The sequence below is a fragment of the Bos taurus genome, chromosome 15 (genome assembly GCF_002263795.3).
Source record: "Bos taurus isolate L1 Dominette 01449 registration number 42190680 breed Hereford chromosome 15, ARS-UCD2.0, whole genome shotgun sequence".
Lineage (NCBI taxonomy): Eukaryota > Metazoa > Chordata > Mammalia > Artiodactyla > Bovidae > Bos > Bos taurus.
Genome location: NC_037342.1, coordinates 33,702,154 through 33,723,242, shown reverse-complemented (window position 1 = coordinate 33,723,242; position 21,089 = coordinate 33,702,154). Strand labels below are relative to the sequence as shown.

The 21,089-nt window shown below is 44.9% G+C and overlaps 1 protein-coding gene across 2 annotated transcripts in view; it reads left to right on the top strand.

The window, feature by feature from the left end:
* Positions 1 to 21,089, top strand: part of CLMP (CXADR like membrane protein) — a 106,603-nt gene that overhangs the window by 72,424 nt on the left and 13,090 nt on the right. For both annotated transcript variants that reach the window (XM_059874714.1, NM_001098043.1), the window contains 1 exon segment: positions 10,771 to 10,928. In XM_059874714.1, the coding sequence (XP_059730697.1) occupies positions 10,771 to 10,928 (158 nt within the window).

Genomic DNA, 21,089 nt, shown 5'->3' with positions numbered 1-21,089 from the left:
CACTTGGAATCTTTGATCTTTATTGCAGCAGGCAGGATCTTTAGTACCATGTGAACACTCAGTTGCAGCATGTGGAATCTAGTTCCCTGACCAGGGATGGAACCTGGGCATCCTGCATTGGAAGCTCGGAGGCTTAACCACTGGACTACCAGGGAAGTCCCTACCTTTCTTTATCTACTCAGTTCACAACACCTGAGTAATCAACTTGTTTCATAAGAAATTCTGCGATGAATATAAGTTTTTTTGGTCTCAGACAAAATAAACATCCATTTCAGCTGAAAACAGTTAAACCAGTGACCTTAAGTTATTTTAAAAAGTGTTTCTATTTATTTAATGGATTTTTTTCCCATGACCCCTGGAAACTAAATGCGTACAGTTTGAAAGTTAGCATATAACCACAAATGGCAGCCAAGTACTTAAACCCAAGGTAATCTGTAATTCTTTATCAGTGTTAATAATCCATTTTACTAATATGAGGCATGGCTAATCCTAAGTAAATTCTGCCCCCTTGTGGATTAAAATAGCCACAACTAGTTGCATGGGGCCAGTTCTTTTAGTTCTATCAAATAGCCCTTCAATGATCTTTAAAAATAATATACAGTGGAAAAAAATTAGACTATTTGTATGCATTGTGTAAGGGCTGATTGATGATGACAAAATATACTGACAGCGAATAGTATACCTCTGTTCTTACAATTTGTATATTAGGACCGTGTCTTGACTATACCAAGTACTGGATAAATATTCATAGAATGTTAGGAGAAACATGAAATATTGGGTTTAACATCCACATAGAAGAATTCCTTTCATAGCTCCTGATACACCCCCACTCAAGTGACTCCAAGAATGGAAAATGCATTAAATGATAACAGCTTGTTCTTCGGTCAGGCAGGGATTAACTGTTAGAATGTCTATCAGCATATTAAGCCAAAGTATGGATAAACAATATGGTCCTAGTGTACAGCACAGGGAACTATACTCAATATCCTGTGATAAACCATAATGGAAAAGAGTATGAAAAAAAATGTATGTGTGTATAACTGAGTCATTTTCCTGTGTAGCAGTGATGAACACAACATTGTAATTCAACTCTGGTGGTGGCGGTGGTTTAGTCACTCAGTCGTGTCTGACTCTTTGCGACCCCATGGAGAAGCCTGCCAGGCTTCTCTGTCCATGGGATTTCACAAGCAAGAATACTGGAGTCGGTTGCCATTTTCTTCTCCAGGGGATCTTCCCAACCCAGGGATCAAACCCTCCTGCTTGGCAGGCAGATTCTTTACCACTGAGCCACTTGGGAAGCCCACTACAATTTAAAAAACAAACAACAACAAAAGATATATATATATATATATATATATAAAACCAAAATGGAATAAATCCTTTGTAAGAGAATCATATCATTTCAGAACTGGAAAGAGGTGTTGGAAATATCCCAGTTTATCCTTTTATGGTTGAATCACCATCTGGACCTAATTCTGCTCTCTGGAACAACACTCAATAAGTTCCATCCTGCCCACTTTTCACCGATAATTGTCGACTATTCCTCATATGACGTGTTTTTAGAACCCACCATCTCCCAGTTACAACCCTGGATGCCAGCTTTGTTGTGAGCATCGCTCCCATGTGCAGCTTCTAGAACTGAACACAGATGTCTGGATGTGCTCCTTTGTCTAGGATAGAAAACAATGAAGTGGTTATGCCTTAGGACATTAAACCTCTTTTAACGCAGCCCAAGCTCATTGGGATTTTTCAGCAATTGTATCATACTACTGGTCAGTATAAATCTTGTAACCCGCCAGGTCCTCCAGATCTTTCCCAACCCTGTACTTTTGCCTGGCTATAACTTTTAACAATTGTTGCTATTAAATTTCATCTTGCTTTTGCCTCAGAATCTCAGCTAGCAAGATAATTATATCTTTTAAAAATATATTTATTTATTTGGCTGTGCCAGGTCTTGGTTGCAGCACAATCTTCTATCTTAATTTGCAGGATGTCTGGCTGTGGCATGTGAGCTCCTAGGTGTGGCATGTGGGACCTAGTTCCCTAACCAGATTTTGAACTCGGGTCCCCTGCATTGGGAGCACAGAGTCTTAGCCACTGGACCACCAGGGAAGTCCCAGATAATTGTATATCTTAATGTGTCTACTCAGATTTAGTTCTGCTACCTGCTCTGTGCCATCCACATTTAATAAACATGATCTCTGTGTTTCCAACCACTCAATTTCAAGGTAGAAGCTTTGATTCAGAAAAGAGATTAGAAAACATTGGAGGTAGGCCCATGTCGCTGAAGGGCTACCCATCAGCCATGTGGCCTCAGCTGTGTGGTCTTCCAGTTTCTCTTCTCTGAAACAGAGGTGATAACATGAGCTTTCATGTGCTCCTAGGGCTCACATGAAAAAATGCAGTTGGACAGGCTGACTTAAGTGTTAATTGCTAAATAAATGTAAAGTATTATTAATCATTAGCTTTCAAATGGTTTGAGGAGGGAGGAGAAACTGTTATCGTCTTTTGTGTCTCTTTTCTACCTGTTAGGTGAAAAGCGCCTTATGATTTTTTAATGTGGATAAATACACATGAAGTACATATTGAGACAGTTTTTCACAGAGGGGAAGGGAGGTGAGTTGATAGTTTTTAATCAGCCTGTGTTTAGTCTGGAAACTTGTTCAACTATCTTCTATCAGCATCTCTCCCTTTTCCCCCTCTCTTCTCCTCTTTGTCTAATCTGACTCCCTCCCCTCTCCCCTCCTCCTCCTCCCCCCCTCCTCTGTCCCACTCTCCCCCCTCCTCCTCCTTTATTCCATCTTTCTCCCTGCTTTGCCCTTCCTTCACCTCCTCTAAAACCAATCCTCAGATTGGAAATCAGGAGGAAGCTCTATACACCCCCTGCCTCCCCTGACCCACCACCGCCGCCACCACTGAAGCCAAGGCTTCCACCTCGGTCCTTGCACCTACACCATTCATTTTAGGATTTCAGGAACAAATATTCACCTCCTTGGGGGAAAAGATAACAGGCACCACACTGATTCCCAGATGCCTGAAATTCCACTGATAACCACAGCTGTGTTCCTTCAGCTCCAGTCTTTTTCTAAATATCAAATATACGTTTGTCTCTGAGAAGACAGCGAAATGAATCATTTAGCAGCTCAGAGTGAATTTGGCTTTCCTTTTCCAAAGACCTCATAAAGGCTGTTGGCTGGAGAGATTCTGGGGTCAGGCTTGTATGGGAAGGCAAAATAGAAAACTCCCCTGGTTTACAGCCAGGGCGCCTGAGGGGCTGATGGGGTGGGGGAGGGGCTGCCTCTGCCTCCACTGCAGCTGCTCCCCAGTCGGGGCGCTCTCCGCCTTCCCTCGTGTCTGCAGGAAAAACCTGTCTGTCTCTAGAACTAGCTTAGTCTCACTTACTCCTCAGAGTCTTCCTTAACCACTCTGGTCAGAAATGATTGATTTTCCAGTAATCACGCAATGTGGTTACTTTTCCTGGGTGTGATCATGATGTTGAAATATAGCAGCAAAAATATGTGACAAAATATAACTGAATATATATATATCGATTCCGGGTCTCCTGCATTGCAGGCAGATTCTTCACCATCTGAACCAACAGGGAAGCACCCCTCTCCCCTCCACCAAAAAAATAAAGACTAGTGTGCATGCATGCTAAGTTGCTTCAGTCATGTCCTACTCTTTGAGATCCTATGGACTGCAAACCACCAGGCTCCTCTGTCCATGGGATTCTCCAGGCAAAAATACTGGAGTGGGTTGCCATTTCCTTCTCCAGGGGATCTTCCCGACTCAGGGATCAAACCCTTGTCTCCAGCATCCCCTGCATTGGCAGCCGGGTTCTTTACCACTAGCACCACCTGGGAAGCCCATCTGTACATATACATACATATGTATGGAGAGAGAGTGAACAGATATGGCCAAGCGTTAAGTCATCTAGCAAAATGACTTTCAAACTCCTCACAATTCTGCTTTACCTCCTTAGCATGTTTTTCTCGTTTTCCTTTTCGTATGGTGTGTACAACTATTAATAATGACCATTTGTTGAGTATGTACTGTATATCCTGTGCCAGTGTCAGACACTTTCAGTTCAGTTCAGTTCAGTCGCTCAGTCGTGTCCGACTCTTTGCGACCCCGTGAATCGCAGCACACCAGGCCTCCCTGTCCATCACCAACCCCCGGAGTTCACTCAAACTTACATCCATTGAGTTGGTGATGCCATCCAGCCATCTAATCCTCTGTCGTCCCCTTCTCCTCCTGCTTCCAATCCCTCCCAGCATCAGAGTCTTTTCCAATGAGTCAACTCTTCACATGAGGTGGCCAAAGTATTGGAGTTTCAGCTTTAGCATCAGTCCTTCCAATGAACACCCAGGACCAATCTCCTTTAGAATGGACTGGTTGGATCTCCTTGCAGTCCAAGGGACTCTCAAGAGCCTTCTCCAACACCACGGTTCAAAAGCATCAATTCTTTGGCGCTCAGCTTTCTTCACAGTCCAACTCTCACATCCATACATGACCACAGGAAAAACCATAGCCTTGACTAGCCGGACCTTTGTTGGCAAAGTAATGTCTCTGTTTTTGAATATGCTATCTAGGTTGGTCATAACTTGTCTTCCAAGGAGTAAGCATCTTTTAATTTCATGGTTGCAATCACAATCTGTAGTGATTTTGGAGCCCCCCAAAATAAAGTCAGCCCCTGTTTCCACTGTTTCTGCATCTATTTCCCATGAAATGATGGGACCAGATGCCATGATCTTAGTTTTCTGAATGTTGAGCTTTAAGCCAACTTTTTCACTCTCCTCTTTATATACATCTTAATAATCCTTATAATCATCTTTCATGATTGATGTTTTTATACTCATTCAGAGAAAAGACTCAGAGAAGTCAGGGAATTAATTGGTCTTAGAGCAAATTAAGTCCACACTACATCTATCTGATTCCAAACTCATGGTCTTTCTATTAAATCTTGAACTACATACAGTGTTCCAGAAACAGTCTGGAAAATACATTCCTGCGCGCGCGCACACACACACACACACACACCCCTACACCTACAGCCCCGGCTGATCCAGGGTATTCGAAGCGGGGACGGCGTCGGCGAGGATCAGGAAACAACTGCTTAATTAAACGTTAATTAAGGATATAAAGAGTAATAGAATGAGGATAGCTCAGTGAAGAAATTCAGTGGAGAAAAGAGGCTGAAATAAGGATAGCTCAGTGAGGAAATTCAGTGGAGAAAAGAGGCTGAATAATTCAGCCAGAAGGTAAGAGAAAGAACGACATGGTGAGACCAAGTTTCGGTGAACAAGGCCTGCACTTTATTTTCCAAAGTAGTTTTTATACCTTAAGTTATGCATAGAGGATAATGGGGGAAGGGGTAGAGTCCTGCAGTAAGCCAGGCTTTCTTCCTGCAAACTTATCATATGCAAAAGTTTAGGTGATTTGCATCATCTTCTGGCCCGGAGGCCTTTTTCTCTAAAGGTGATTATTCTCAAGTCAGGCGCCAGCCTCCAAAAAGCATTAGATAAAGTTGCATTCCTACAGAGCAAAGGTGTGGTGGGCTATAACAAGAAAAAGAATTAACTCAAGGGTCCCAGGTTACAAACATTAAAGCTACTATTTACACCAATTATATTAATCAATACACTGCCAGGGACACAGCAGGTAAGGGATATGGAGACTTAGCAGCAAACATTGGCCCAACAAGTGAAAATCCCTTCACCAATACAATTTCTAATCAATCTTTAGACTGCTCAAAGGAATCTGTATTTAGACAGTTTAGAACATCTCATGGCTCTCACAGTTTGGAGGCTCTGAGCAATCACATGTGGCCGGAAAAACCTATTCAGGCAGGCTAGAGGACTTCCAAGGGAGTTTGTAGGTTGAAACACTGTCACACCCAGGAATTATTAACTGGAGCTATAAGCTAACTCTTTTTTCAGAGAGGTAGTGGGGGACAGCCCCCCGTAAAGTCAGAGGTGTAGGTGAAAGCACAAAGCAGAAAGTAGGCAGACTCTGGTTTTGGGGGTAGATTGCTCGAGAATTTCCAGGGAGACTCCTGAGGCTTGATCCCGCCTTTGCGTATGCCAAGCCTCCTTCCTCATGACCTTTGCCAGAGGCGGAGCTCGCTCCCCGCAATTTTACATATATATTAGTCTAGAAATTGGAAAGCCTTTGGGTGAGTCACTTTTCTCCAAGTCTTGATTTCTTGATCTATAAGAGAAGTTTAAAATTTCCAAAATCTGGACTTCCCTGGTGGCACAGTGGATAAGAATCCTCCTGCCAATGAAGGGAAGATTCCAGATACCAAGGATGAGCTAAGCCCATGAGCCACAACTACTGAAGTCCACACAGAGACTGAGTCCGTGCTGTGAAACAAGAGAAGCCAGAGCAATGAGAAGCCCGCGGATCACAACCAGAGAGTAGCCGCCATTTCTCTCCACAACTAGAGAAAGTCTGAGCGAAGCAGTGAAGACCCAGCACAGCCAAAAATACATTATTTTAAAAAACAAAATTTCCAAATCCTTTTTATTTTTCTGAATGACATGATGATTTTGGTTTTCCTGAGGCCTTCTCGAGTATTCTCTGTAAAGCAAAACACAAGGAAACTTTCCTCCCAATTAGGAAATTGAACAGGTCCATTGAAAAGAGAGAAACCACTGAGTAGAAGGCGGGTGCTTGCACCCCTCCATCGCCCTTCATGGGTGCCCCACTGCACATTAAATAGTGGCAATGGCGCAGCTCCTGCACGTGACTTCAGACAGTAACTGCTATGGCTGTCTATGTTACTTGTAAACAGTATGTCTACACAGCCTGATAATCAACAACTCAGTTCTAAAACAGGACCCAGAAAGCACGATGGCCTCTCCTAGGGGCCCTGGGGGAACGTGGGGTGTCAGAGTTAATGATGGCAGCACTAGAGGATCCATTCTTTGGAGGGAATAGCAGACCCTGGGCAACTTGTGCCTCATAGGCATTCAGTAAATATTTGAGAAGGAGAAAATTCTCTGCTAGGGAAATAAGAGAGAAATAAGATATGTTATATGCAGATCCTAGTTTCTATTAAAAGTTACCCTGGGCAGACTTCTTTGGTGGAATCGTGGCTAAGACTCTGCCCTTCCAGTGCAGGGGACCTTGGTTTGATCCCTGATCAGGAAACCAGATCCCACGCGCCACAACTAAGAGTTCGAAGGCCACAACTAAAACCCAACACAGCCAAATAAATTGTGTGCTGTGCTCAGTCATGTCCAGCTCTTTGTGACTGCTTGTACTGTAGCCCCGGAGAAGGCAACGGCACCCCACTCCAGTACTCTTGCCTGGAAAATCCCATGGATGGAGGAGCCTGGAAGGCTGCAGTCCATGGGGTCGCTGAGGGTCGGACGCAACTGAGCAACTTCCCTTTCACTTTTCACTTTCATGCATTGGAGAAGGAAATGGCAACCCACTCCAGTGTTCTTGCCTGGAGAATCCCAGGGACAGGGGAGCCTGTTGGGCTGCCGTCTATGGGGTCGCACAGAGTCGGACACGACTGAAGTGACTTAGCAGCAGCAGCAGCAGTACTGTAGCCCACCAGGCTCCTGTCCATGGCATTCTCCAGGCAAGAATACTGGGGTGAGTTGCCTTTTCCTCCTCCAAGGAATTTTCCCAATGCAGGGTTCTTAACCCATGTTTCTTGCATCTCCTGCATTTGGCAGGTGGATTGTTTACCACTGCACCACCTGGGAAGCCCATTAAAATACATAAATAAATAGAAATAAATATATTTTTTGAAAAAGTTACTCTGGGCCATTTGTCTTTCTGCCTCCATAAAAGCAAGCTAGGTTACCAGTGGCCTTAGGGGAAGGAACCATCTTAAAAAACTCAGCCAGGATTCTTGATCCTGCCACATCTGCTCGAACTGACAGTCTGATCCGAAAATTGGGCCTCAATATGTGAGGGAAAGTCAGTGCACAAAAATTATAGGTCTCACTTATTTGGACTAAGTGAGCCTCCATGAAAGGGTCATCCAAGGTGTCTATTTGACCACTAAAACAACGCCAATTCTTTTTTAGAAAGACTTCAACTATGAATATTTTATGAGAAATGTAGACAGCATATTAAAAAGCAGAGACATTGCTTTACTGACAAATGTCTGTAGAGTCAAAGCTATGGTTTTTCTAGCAGTCATGTACAGATGTGAGAGTTGGACCATAAAGAATGCTGAGCCCCAAAGAATTGATGCTTTTGAATTGTGGTGCTGGAGAAGACTCTTGAGAGTCCCTTCAACTACAAGGAGATAGAATCAGGCAGTCCTAAAAGAAATCAACCCTGAATACTCATTGGAAAGACTGATGCTGAAACTGAAGCTCCAATACTTTGGCCACTTGATGCAAAGAGCCAACTCATTGGAAAAGACCCTGATGCTGGGAAAGATTGAGGGCAGGAAGAGATGGGGACAACAGAGGATGAGATGGTTGGATGGCATCACTGACCCAATGGACATGAGTTTGAGCAAACTCTGGGAGATGGGGAAGAACAGAGAAGCCTGGCATGCTGCAGTCCACGGGGTCACAAAGAGTCAGACACAACTTAGTCACTGAACAAGTCTTTCTCCAGCTTCCCAGGTGACTCAGTGGTAAAGAATCTGCCTGCCAAGCAGGCGACTCGAGTTTGATCCCTAGGTTAGGAAGATCTCCTGGAGAAGGAAATGGCAACCCACTCCAGAATTCTTGCCTGGGAAATCCCATGGACAGAGGAGCCTGGCAGGCTATAGTCCATGAGCTGCAAAGAGTTGGACATGAGTGAATGATTAAGCAGCAGCAGCAGCAGCAAGGTCTTTCTCAATGAAAGTGAACCCTTCAGTGCCTAGGGAACCCAAGGCTGGCCCCTGGGGGTTAAATTGCCCTTCTTGCTCACCTGCCAAGCAGCAGACACATATTCAGCAGCCCCCATGAGCATTGCCAAGCCTGGAGGTTGTAAGGAGAGCCCAGGCACTTTGCATGTAGACTTCAGGAGTTTGAGTTTAAAAGCACAGAAGTACCTGAGAATTCTGCAGGGATTCTAGGGACCTGAGGTTCAGGGAAGACTAGAGGTGCATGCACCCTGATCCTGAGGCTCCTTGCCTTGGTAAAACCATCTGTGATTCACGGAGTGGCCTGGCCCTGCACTGCTGTGTTAATTCTGGGTGTGGTATAAATAGAACTTGGTGCTCTGGCAAAGCACACCACCCACTACTGTGTTCCTTTCCTTTGAGGACATCAACCAAATCTGAGCCTCTGATTCCCTCTAGTGGCTCAAATCGGCAACTCTCCTAGCTGATTCTTTGCATTTAATTATTCAATATATATTGAGTGCCTACTGTATGCACCGAATTGGTGCTGGGTTCTCTAGCTTTGCCAGGGGTGCTTCATCTGAACACTGTCCTGTCCAGTGGGAAGTGATCAGAGATGGAAGCCAGAGCTCCTCCGTAGAAACTTAGCTTAGTACAGGGCAAACCGGTATTAACTGAGTACAGGGCAAACCAGTATTAGCTTAGTACAGGGAAAACCGGCTCAGCTTTATGGGAACTGAAGGAGGATGGGTTTTATATGGGTTAGTTCTGCCACTAAATGAGTTGTAGGACCTTGGGCCAACCCCTTTATCCCCAGACCTCAGTTTTCTCATTAGTAAACTCAGTGCATGGGTTAGATTCAAATCCATCCAATACATATTATTGAGCATCTGCAGCATGTGAGACCCTGACTGAGTGCTCTGGGCATGCAGTGGTAATGGAACTTAATCTCAAGGTGCTTAGAGGCAACTGGGAGAACCAGACACTCAGGAAGCCACATAAAAGCAAGGGAATAAGTAGTTTAGCATGGCTGTTAGAGTGAGCTTCTCAGGGGACAGATCTGGGTAGAGCCTTGCGCTGACACTTCCTAGCTGTGTGATACTGGGCAAGTTGATGGAATTCCTGGTGATCTAGCAGTTTGGACTCCACACTTCCACTGCTGGGGGCCTTGGTTCCTTCCATTCCTGGTCAGGGAACTGAGACCCTACAAGCTACCCAGCCAAAAAACAAAAAAAATTCGTTGCTGACACAATACCATTTCTGGGAAAAGATGAAAGTTAAAGAAAGTAGAACTGAATTCCTATTGGCCAAAGGAATATTGGACGGATGAAGGGACAGGATCCAAATGTGGTCACTTGGATTTTGCTTTGGGTTAAAAGTGCTGCTTCCTATTTTGCAGCCATATGATATGAAACTATGGAGAATGAAGATGGAAGCTGGGGGAGTAGGAGACTGTGTGTCCCTTAAGGGAGCAGGGGCTGCCCAAGAGCCCGCTTGCTCCTGGAGGAACGGCTGCACTCCCTGAGAGTTTTGTGAGGGCGGCCAGACTTCAAGGCTCTGAGGAGTGAACCGTATCTGGAGCCTGTGCTGGGAGGAGGCTAGCCCTGTCCTTCTTGCTAGTTTCCGTTCTTTCAGAAGCCTTTGTTAGCAGGGGAGAGAAAGGTCAAAAAACAAAGCTGTTTTTAACTTGAGTGATTTCATTGTTTCTAAAAACCCTGGTGGGTAGGAAAGGTGGGCATTACCAGGAGTGTAATTTGGGGGGGTATGGAAGATATGATGAATTCAGTTAATGGAGGAGCCAGTGTGAGACCAGGGACTTCCAGTACTTCTGGACCAGGGTTCCTCCAACACCTTGACGTGCTTCTTGCCCACAGAAACGTCCAGTAATGATTAGTTGTAGTATTTGTTTCCTGCACCCTGTCGTCCGGTTTCTGCACAACTCATTGGAGGTTTTCCTCTTCCAGTCTCCTACTACGTTGGAACCTTGGGGACTCACACTGAGATCAAGAAAGTGGCAGAGGAGAAGGTCACTCTGCCCTGTCACCATCAACTGGGGCTCCCAGAAAAAGACACCCTGGATATCGAATGGCTGCTCACCGATCGTGAAGGGAACCAAAAAGTGGTGAGTGTGTGTCTGACTGGAGTCCTGCCTCCTTTTCCCTTGTCCTCCCCCGACCTTGCCTTAGTCCTGCATTTTCCTCACTGTGTAAGAAAGTTCTAGAATTGCTTTTTGATCTGGTTTACAGTTGGAAAACTCTAGATACAATACTATAACAAGAAAGGGTACTGGGTTGTGGGGATAAGAGATTCTGTTTGGGGGCAAGCAACAGCTACAAGAATCTATCATTTTTCCAAGGAGGGAATCTACACTAGTAGCATCTTTCCTATGAGGGGGCAAGGATGCAGTAGCTTGATCGCCTAGCCTAGTGGGCCAGAACCATACCTGTCCTGAGAAGTCTGCTCCTCTTCCTCCTCTGAAACCATCACCACCTGCTGGTGCTTAAACTTTGCATGGTCATGACTTCTGAACTCTACGATTGTGCAAAGTGATAAACAACATAGAATACAGAGAAACAAAGAGGAGGTGAATGGAAACGGTTAAAACGTATACTTGGATGAGCAAAAGAACTGATACTGATTCTACAGTTGGGAAATAAGGAGCTGGCCCTGGGTCTGCAGTGCTGAGGTTTGGAAGGGTCACCAGGATGGCCCGTTGGTTTTTATAAGCTTCTAGCAGTATAAACCTAACCCTAACCCTAATTCTGTTTGGGGGTGAGCAAGAACTACAAGAATCTATCATTTGCCCAAGAAGAGTATCTACACTAGTGGCGTCTTTCCTATGAGAGGGACAAGGATGCAGTAGCTTGATTGCATAGTCTGCTGGTGCTGCTGCTAAGTCACTTCAGTCCTGTCCGACTCTGTTCGACCCCATAGATGGCAGCCCATCAGGCTCCCCCATCCCTGGGATTCTCCAGGCAAGAACACTGGAGTGGGCTGCCATTTCCTTCTCCATTGCATGAACGTGAAAAGTGAAAGTGAAGTTGCTCAGTCGTGTCCGACTCTTAGCAACCCCATGGACTGCAGCCTACCAGGCTCCTCCATCCATGGGATTTTCCAGGCAAGAGTACTGGAGTGGGGTGCCATTGCCTTCTCCGGATCGCATAGTCTAGTGGGCCAGAACCACACCTGGAAGACTCTTAAGAGTCCCTTGGACAGCAAGGAGATCCAACCAGTCCATCCTAAAGGAAATCAGTCCTAAATATTCATTGGAAGGACTGATGCTGAAGCTGAAACTCCAATACTTTGGTCACCTAATGTGAAGAACTGACTTTTCTGAAAAGACTCTGATGCTGGGAAAGAGTGAGGGCAGGAGGAGAAGGCGATGACAGAGGATGAGATGGTTGGATAGCATCACTGACTCAATGCACATGAGTTTGAGTAAGCTCCGGGAGCTGGTGATGCACAGGGAGTCCTGGCATGCTGCAGTCCATGGGGTTGCAAAGAGTCAGACACAACTGAGCGACTGAACTGAACTGGCAGCATAAACAGATTTGTCACACTCTGCTCCTGATGACCTCCTGGCATGACATTCATTAGAGAATGAGGACTAGGTAATCTTCTGTTACCATCCTTTCTGCCTTGGCTGCACTCGACCACTGCACCTTGGCTCAGCCTAGGTTTTCTGGCATAACTGTTCTTCAGTAGCCTTTGGGCATGTTTGTGCGTTCTCAGTTGTATCTAACTCTTTGTGACCCCATTGGACTGAAGCCCACCAGAATCCTCTGTCCATGAAGTGGGTTGCCATTTCTTACTCCAAGGGATCTTCCCAGTCCAGAGATTTAATTAACAGCCTTTACCCATTGACTTTTTTTTCCCCCAACATCATAGGCTGGCTTTTATTTTGTTGTATTTTTTTACACAAGTGTTTTATTTATTTATAGATTCTTAAACTTTTATATTATATTGGAGTACAGTTGATTAACAATAATGTGTTAGATTCAGGTGTACAATGAAGTGATTCAGTTATCCATACACATGTATCTATTCTTTTTCAAATTATTTTCCCAATTACGCTGTTTCAGACTATTGAGCAGATTTCCCTGTGCTATACAGTAGGTCTTGTTGATTAACTATATTAAATTTAACAAGGTGTACATGCCCATCCCAAACCCGCTAACTATTCCTCTCTCCACCCTTCCCCTCTATTGACTTATTTTTAAAACTCTTTGTTGAAAGTTTTGTGGTTAAAAAAACAAACTACATCCTACGGAAGCTGATTTTAGACTTTCCTTCTTTTTCAGAACTTTACTTCTTTCCCTACTAAAAAGGATAAAGTTGTCCTTTCCTCTCCGATGTCTATGCTACTAATTTTATAAGGTGGTTTATGCAGAGGGAAGCTAAGGTTTTCACTGAAAATAAAATTCAAAATCACAGTTGGAATTGAACTTGCTTACAGAGCTGCCTACATCACCTTGTTATTTTGATATGCTTGTCATTCTCTTCTCCTAGTGCACCATCCCAAGACTCAGTCTGTTCTCTCCAGAGCAAGGTCACCTTAACCTGAGCATGTTTATTCCAACAATTTCATAATCAGTCCTAGACCTGATACTCTCAGTTCTGAAAGAATAAGTGCCCATGTTCCTCTAATAAAAATCCAAGAATGACATTCTTTGTCTAACTTTCACCCAAGTGGTTTCATTTAAACTAAAGGAAAAAAAAGTTACTTGGTTTTATAGCCAGGTGAATATAAGGATTGATTTAAAAAGGCTTCTGAGGGACTTGCCTGGTGGTCCAATGGTTAAGACTCCCCCTTCCAATGCAGGGGCTTCAGGTTCAATCCCGGGTCCAGGAACTAAGGTGCTATGGGGTGCAGCCAAAAACTAAATAAAATAAAGAAGGTCACTGATACAGCTTCTGTCCTCACCCTAATAAGCAGGCACAGTTCCCTACTTATCTTCAGTGAATGCTCTAAAGAAAGGATTGCCGTTTATTCACTCGTTCAGAAGGCACGATTTTTTTTTTTTACCCCCGCCCCCCCCCGCCAAGCCATGTGGCATGAGGGATCTTAGTTCCTCCACCATTGGGTTGAACCCATGCTTCCTGCACTGGGAGCCTGTAATCTTAACCACTGAACCACCAGGGAAGTCCAGATGGCATGAATTTATTTTGCACTTACTGTATTCCATGGTAGGCGCTGGGGTATAGCAGTGAAGAAAAAATCAGAATCTCTGCCTTCTAGGAGCTTAAATAAAATGACATTTAATAATTTTTTTAAAAAAATTTAAGTACAGAACAATAAATACCAGCTGCAGGCCAGGCACAAATCTGTTTAGCACATATTGTCTCATTTAACTTACTGCTCATAACCGGGGTTATTGGTACCATTTTACAGATAAGGAACTGAGGCATGTACATACACAAAGTGAGAAAATTGCTTAAAGTCACCCATTTTTTTTTAATTTTATTTATTTATTTGGCCACTCTGGGTCTTAGTTGTAGCATGTGGGATCTAGTTCCCTGACCAGGGATTGAACCTGGGCCCCCTACACTGGGAGCTCAGAGTCTTAGCCACTGGACCACCAGGGAAGTCCCAAAATCACCCATTTTTGAAATTGAGCACTCTGATATTGGTAGCTAAACTATTAAGCACTAGCTGTGTTGTCTTCATAAATAATTAGAAATTAGACAATTAGTGCTGCTATATTGGAAATAAGGAAAACATGGGGAGAAAAATTATTCCAGCAGATTAATTATGCAAAGACCCTGATGCTGGAAAAAGCTTGGCACTATCGGAAGTTCTGAAAGATTAAAAATCAATTTAGTTGGGACTTCCCTGTTGGTCCAGTGGCTAAGACTCTGCCCTCCCAAGGCAGGGGTCCCGGGTTCCATTCCTAGTCAGGGAACTAGATCCCACATGCTGCAACTAAAGATCCCCAGTGCCACAACTAAAGAAATGCTGCATGCTGAAACTAAGAACCTGAAGCAGCCACGTAAATAAATCAATATTTTATAAAATTGATTTAGTTAAATTTAATAAATATTGGATTTCCAGTGTACACACACACTCTCTCATAAAGGAGCTACTTGAAGAGATACATATCAAGACTGAGATTAGCAGAATGTTCTAGAGGAAAGCAGAGGAGGAGCCGCTGACTGAGAGTCCTTGGGGAGAGGTCGAGGTGTGCTTCTGGTAAGAAGGCACAGTTGATTTGCATGTTTATAGAAGGCACTGCCCTCAGGAAATCACAAGAGCAAAGACACAGGCGGGCCCATTCTGGGAACTTCTAAGTGGCTGATCCAAACAGAATGCAAGTTTCAGCTTGTGGGGTTGCAGGACCAGAAACTGAAAGGTCTTGTCTATCATACCAGGGAGCTGAGAATTCTTCTTATAACGTCATGGTGTGCTTGAAGGATTTTCAGAGTGAAAAGGGCATCTTTGCATCTTAGAGCAAGCACTCTGGCACTCTGTGAGGCACACTGATTTAAAGAGGACTCAAGTAGAAGAATGGAGAAGGAAATGGCAACCCACTCCAGTGTTCTTGCCTGGAGAATCCCAGGGACGGGGGAGCCTGGTGGGCTGCCGTCTATGGGGTCGCAGAGTCAGACACGACTGAAGCAATTTAGCAAGTAGAAGAATCAAGATTCGTTGAATAGTTTCCAGCTATACAATAAGGGTTTAAAGTACAGTCGTGGGTGGCTGGGATGCCAAGCAATGGGTGAAGCTTCCTGAGCTGGTTAATTGCCAGGGTATTGGGAGTGAGAGTGAGGGGAACTGAGAAAGAAAATACAGGAAGGGTTGGAACAGACGTGTTGCTTGTTTTTCTTTTCTTTCCATCATGCCTCTCAGCTTATGGGATCTTAGTTCCCCAACGAGAGATCAAACCCGTGCCCCCTGCAGTGGAAGCTCGAGGTCCTAACCACTGAACTGCCAGAGAAGACCTGGATGAGGTGCTTAAAATAGGCTAGCCAATGACCTAGATCCCAAGGTCAGCTTTGCTCTTTAATCTGAGCAGAAATGTTGCATCCCTCTTGTCTAGGACCCTCAGATATCCAGGAAACATTTAGGGGTGGGAGAAGGCAATGGCACCCCACTCCAGTACTCTTGCCTGGAGAATCCCATGGATGGAGGAGCCTGGTGGGCTGCAGTCCATGGGGTCACTAAGAGTCGGACACGACTGAGCGACTTCACTTTCACTTTTCACTTTCACGCATTGGAGAAGGAAATGGCAACCCACTCCAGTGTTCTTGCCTGGAGAATCCCAGGGACAGGGGAGCCTGGTGGGCTGCCGTCTATGGGGTTGCACAGAGTCGGACACGACTGAAGCAACTTAGCAGCAGCAGCAGCAGCAGCAGCAGGCAGCCTCAGGAATATTTGAATTTCAGCCTAGACAGTAGGGTCACTAGGATTCTGGAACATTCCTCCTGGTTCTAGGATGGAAACTTGGTTGAATTTCCAAAGTAAGAGTGCTCAGAAGAAGAGTCAGGAACTCACAACACACACTTTTCTCCTGTATTTTTCAGATGGAATAATTAGGACAGAGATGCTCAATTTTCCATGCCAACTATCTTGGCCACTCTTTTACCCTTTCCCCTTTCTCTTTGGCTTTGAGCAAGAAAAATCTTGATCTAAAATACAGAGAGAGGGACTTACATCCATCTCCTTCAGGGCAATTTCACAACTGCTACGTAGGACCTGGCGCAGCAGAGCAACTGCCAGAAGGTTGAGCTGATCCATCTGTTCCATCTGAGTCCTAACAAATTGTCCTGCCTCGTCTCCCTAAAAGCACATCCGGAGCAGGACACCAGGAATGTCATGAGACACAGTCCCACAACAGCTGCAATTCATATATTTAATCTGTTTGCAGAAGAATTAGATTTATATTCACTGTTCCCCCATCACACTCCCATTGACCCTTGGCTTAGTCTCAGCATTACGTTCCTTAGAATTAAAAACAAAATAAAACAGAGGTACTCAAGCATCTAATATTCAAGGTATGTCTGGGGGGAGAAAAAAGCCAAATTTCAAGGCTGTAGCTGAACCCCAACCCTGTCAAAAGTGTTTTGAATTCTCGTATTAAATAAGGGTCATTTAATTATATTAAGGTTATTTTGAAGTTGTATACACTCTGCTTTCCAAAGATGTTAAATATTTACCTGTAGTTATCTCTTTTTTCTTCATTTAATATTAGGACAGGAACTTCCCCAGTAGTCCAGTGGTTAAGAATCAATGCTCCCACTGCAGGGGGCATGGATTCAAGCCCCGGTTGTGGAAGATCCCATATGCTGCAGTTTGTGATCAAATATATATTTGTGCTCAGTCGCTTCATTCATGTCCGACTCTTTGTGACCCTATGGACTGTAGCCTGCCAGGGTCCTCAGTCCATGAGATTCTCCAGGCAAGAACACTGGAGTGGGTTGCCATACTCTCCTCCAGGGGATCTTCCTGACCCAGGGATCGAACCTGAGTCTCCTGTGGCTCCTGCATTGCAGGTGGATTCTTTACTGCTGAGCCACTGGGGAAGCCTATATGTCATATATATATGTAATGACCCAGATAATCACGATGGTGTGATCACTGTCCTAGAGCCAGACATCCTGGAATGTGAAGTCAAGTGGGCCTTAGAAAGCATCACTACGAACAAAGCTAGTGGAGGTGATAGAATTCCAGTTGAGCTATTCCAAATCCTGAAAGATGATGCTGTGAAAGTGCTGCACTCAATATGCCAGCAAAGTTGGAAAACTCAGCAGTGGCCACAAGACTGGAAAAGGTCAGTTTTCATTCCAACCCCAAAGAAAGGCAATGCCAAAGAATGCTCAAACTACTGCACAATTGCACTCATCTCACATGCTAGTTAAATAATGCTCAAAATTCTCCAAGCCAGGCTTCAGCAATATGTGAACCATGAAATTCCTGATGTTCAAGCTGGTTTTAGAAAAGGCAGAGGAACCAGAGATCAAATTGCCAACATCCGTTGGATCATGGAAAAAGCAAGAGAGTTCCAGAAAAACATCTATTTCTGCTTTATTGACTATGCCAAAGCCTTTGACTGTGTGGATCACAATAAACTGTGGAAAATTCTGAAAGAGATGGGAATATCAGACCACCTGACCTGCCTCTTGAGAAATTTGTATGCAGGTCAGGAAGCAACAGTTAGAACTGGACATGGAACAACAGAATGGTTCCAAATAGGAAAAGGAGTATGTCAAGGCTGTATATTGTCACCCTGTTTATTTAACTTCTATGCAGAGTACATCATGAGAAACGCTGGACTGGAAGAAACACAAGCTGGAATCAAGATTGCCAGGAGAAATATCAATAACCTCAGATATGCAGATGACACCGCCCTTATGGCAGAAAGTGAAGAGGAACTAAAAAGCCTCTTGATGAAAGTGAAAGAGGAGAGTGAAAAAGTTGGCTTAAAGCTCAACATTCAGAAAACGAAGATCATGGCATCCGGTCCCATCACTTTATGGGAAATACATGGGGAAACAGTGGAAACGGTGTCAGACTTTATTTTTTTGGGCTCCAAAGTCAGTGCAGATGGTAATTGCAGCCATGGAATTAAAAGACGCTTACTCCTTGGAAGAAAAGTTATGACCAACCTAGATAGCATATTCAAAAGCAGAGACATTACTTTGCCAACAAAGGTCTGTCTAGTCAAGGCTATGGTTTTTCCTGTGGTCATATATGGATGTGAGAGTTGGACTGTGAAGAAGGCTGAGTGCCAAAGAATTGATGCTTTTGAACTGTGGTGTTGGAGAAGACTCTTGAGAGTCCCTTGGACTGCAAGGAGATCCAACCAGTCCATTCTGAAGGAGATCAGCCCTGGGATTTCCTTGGAAGGACTGATGCTAAAGCTGAAACTCTAGTACTTTGGCCACCTCATGCGAAGAGTTGACTCATTGGAAAAGACTCTGATGCTGGGAGGGATTGGGGGCAAGAGGAGAAGGGGATGACAGAGGATGAGATGGCTGGATGGCATCACTGACTCGATGGACGTGAGTCTGAGTGAACTCTGGGAGTTGGTGATGGACAGGGAGGCCTGGCGTGCTGCGATTCATGGGGTCACAAAGAGTCGGACACGACTGAGCGACTGATCTGATCTGATATATACATGACTTATATATGATAGGAACTAGGGGAAAGGGAGGGAAAAGCAATACACCAGAAAAGCCCGTATACACAGAAGGTGACCCTCATGCTTTATCTTGAGACCTGTAGAGGTGGTGTTTAGATTAAAATAAAAGGAAACGCATTTCAGAAGGAGAAAACTTTATGATCCAAGACAAAGACACATCAGACACTGTTCAGAGCACAGGACTCGAGTTTGGGGAGTAGGCTATTCAGAGATCTGAGGGCAGGGGCCAAAGCTGAGATGTGGTCCAGGCTGCACTGGCCTTAGGGGCCACATTCAGAGGGTCAAGCTGTGGACCACAGCTTGAAATACACCACAGGTGAGGGAACCAGTGGAGGTTTTTAGCCAGGGGAGTTTCCCTATACAAATGAATAGAATGCATGGGCTGAAAAACTTGGAAACCTTAGGGGCTTCCTAGAACCCAGAATCCATCTGATAAAAATGATCATGAGGGCTTACTATCTCATTCCGCCCAAAATCCTGTGAAGTAGCTTGTCCCTGTGTGACAGCTGAAGACCTTAGGGATTAGCCAAGTTCATTAGCTGAACCAAGACACGCAGCAAGTGGAGGAGCTCCCTTTTGAGTACAGAAGACTACTGACTTCCCAGCCAGCTTTCTCCATCACTGTCCCTGGTATAGCATTTTTCAAAATTAGGACGGAGGAGCCTGGTAGGCTGCAGTCCATGGGGTCACTAAGAGTCAGACACAATTGAGCAACTTCACTTTCACTTTTCACTTTCACGCATTTTTTTGGGGAGAAGGAAATGGCAACCTACTCCAGTGTTATTGCCTGGAGAACCCCAGGGATGGGGAAACCTGGTGGGCTGCCGTCTATGGGATTGCACAGAGTCGGACACAACTGAAGCGACTTAGCAGCAGCAGCAGCAGCAGGGGATCATAAGCAATCAGATTTTTTTTTTTTTAACTTTTGGTTACGCTGGATCTTCATGGCTGCACGCAGGCTTTCTCTAGTTCTTTGTTGTGATGCATGGGCTTCTCAGTGCAGTGGCTTCTTTGTTGCGGACCACAGGCTCTAGGCGCACATCTTCAGTAGTTGCAGCACTTGGGCTCTAGAGCCCAGGCTCAGTAGTTGTGGCACACAGGCTTAGTTGCTCCCAGACATGTGGAATCTTCCCAGACCGGGGATCGAACCCATGTTCCCTGCATTGGCAGGCAGATTCTTAACCACTGGTGGGGTTAGTCGCTGAGTTGTATCCAACTCTTGCGACCTCATGGACTATAGCCGGCCAGGCTCCTCTGTCCATGGGGTTTCCCAGGCAAGAATACTGGAGTGGGTTGCCATTTCCTTCTCCAGGGGATCTTCCCGACCCAGGGATCGAACCTGTGGCTCCTGCATTGCAGGTAGATTCTTTACCATCTGAGCCACCAGGGAAGCCCAATTTGTGCTATAAATCTAAATGATCATCGTCAGAAGGAACTGTGCCCTTGCTCAAAAACTGTCTTTTAAATTTAAATCTTGTTATAAGCCTGGGAGGTCGATAAGGTAAGGATTGTTACAATAGTTCTTTTAATGAGTGAAGAAAATTAGACCTCCATCTCTAGAAAACTTGGATTCTAAACCTTTCAGACTTTCAACAGCCCAAGATGGATTTCAGAGTTCAGATCTGAACCCAAGCTTCCCAGAGTTAAAGCCCTCTGCCCCTCCCCCATGGCTTGCAGCTTCTGTGGAAAAGAATGTAGGCATTCAAGATAAAACCTCTGCCTGGGAGTAAATACCAGACTTTTGATGGAAATCATGCAGTTCCCATACTTTCCAGAATGTTCCTCAGCTTGAAGACAGTGTTCAGGAGACCCCTCCCTAGGGGGTAAGCTGTGGGGTTGGGGTGGGGAGACAGCCTCTCCTGGAGTGAGAATGAGAATTAGCTCTCCTGTAGGCAGTTCCCTGCCCCAGTGCTCCATGGCCTCCTCCAGGTCTGTGGCCACCCTGAGTTCACCAGTGACTCACTGAGTCTCTTGTCACAGGCCCAGCCCTACCCATGGATGCAACTCTTCTTCCTCCTACCCTCTCTTCACTTTCCTAAATATTCTCTACCTGGCCATGCTTGCCAACTTGCTTTATGCTTTTTTGGCTTTGCTGCTTGGCTTGCAGGATCTTAGTTCCCCAAGCAGGGATCAAGCCCATGTCT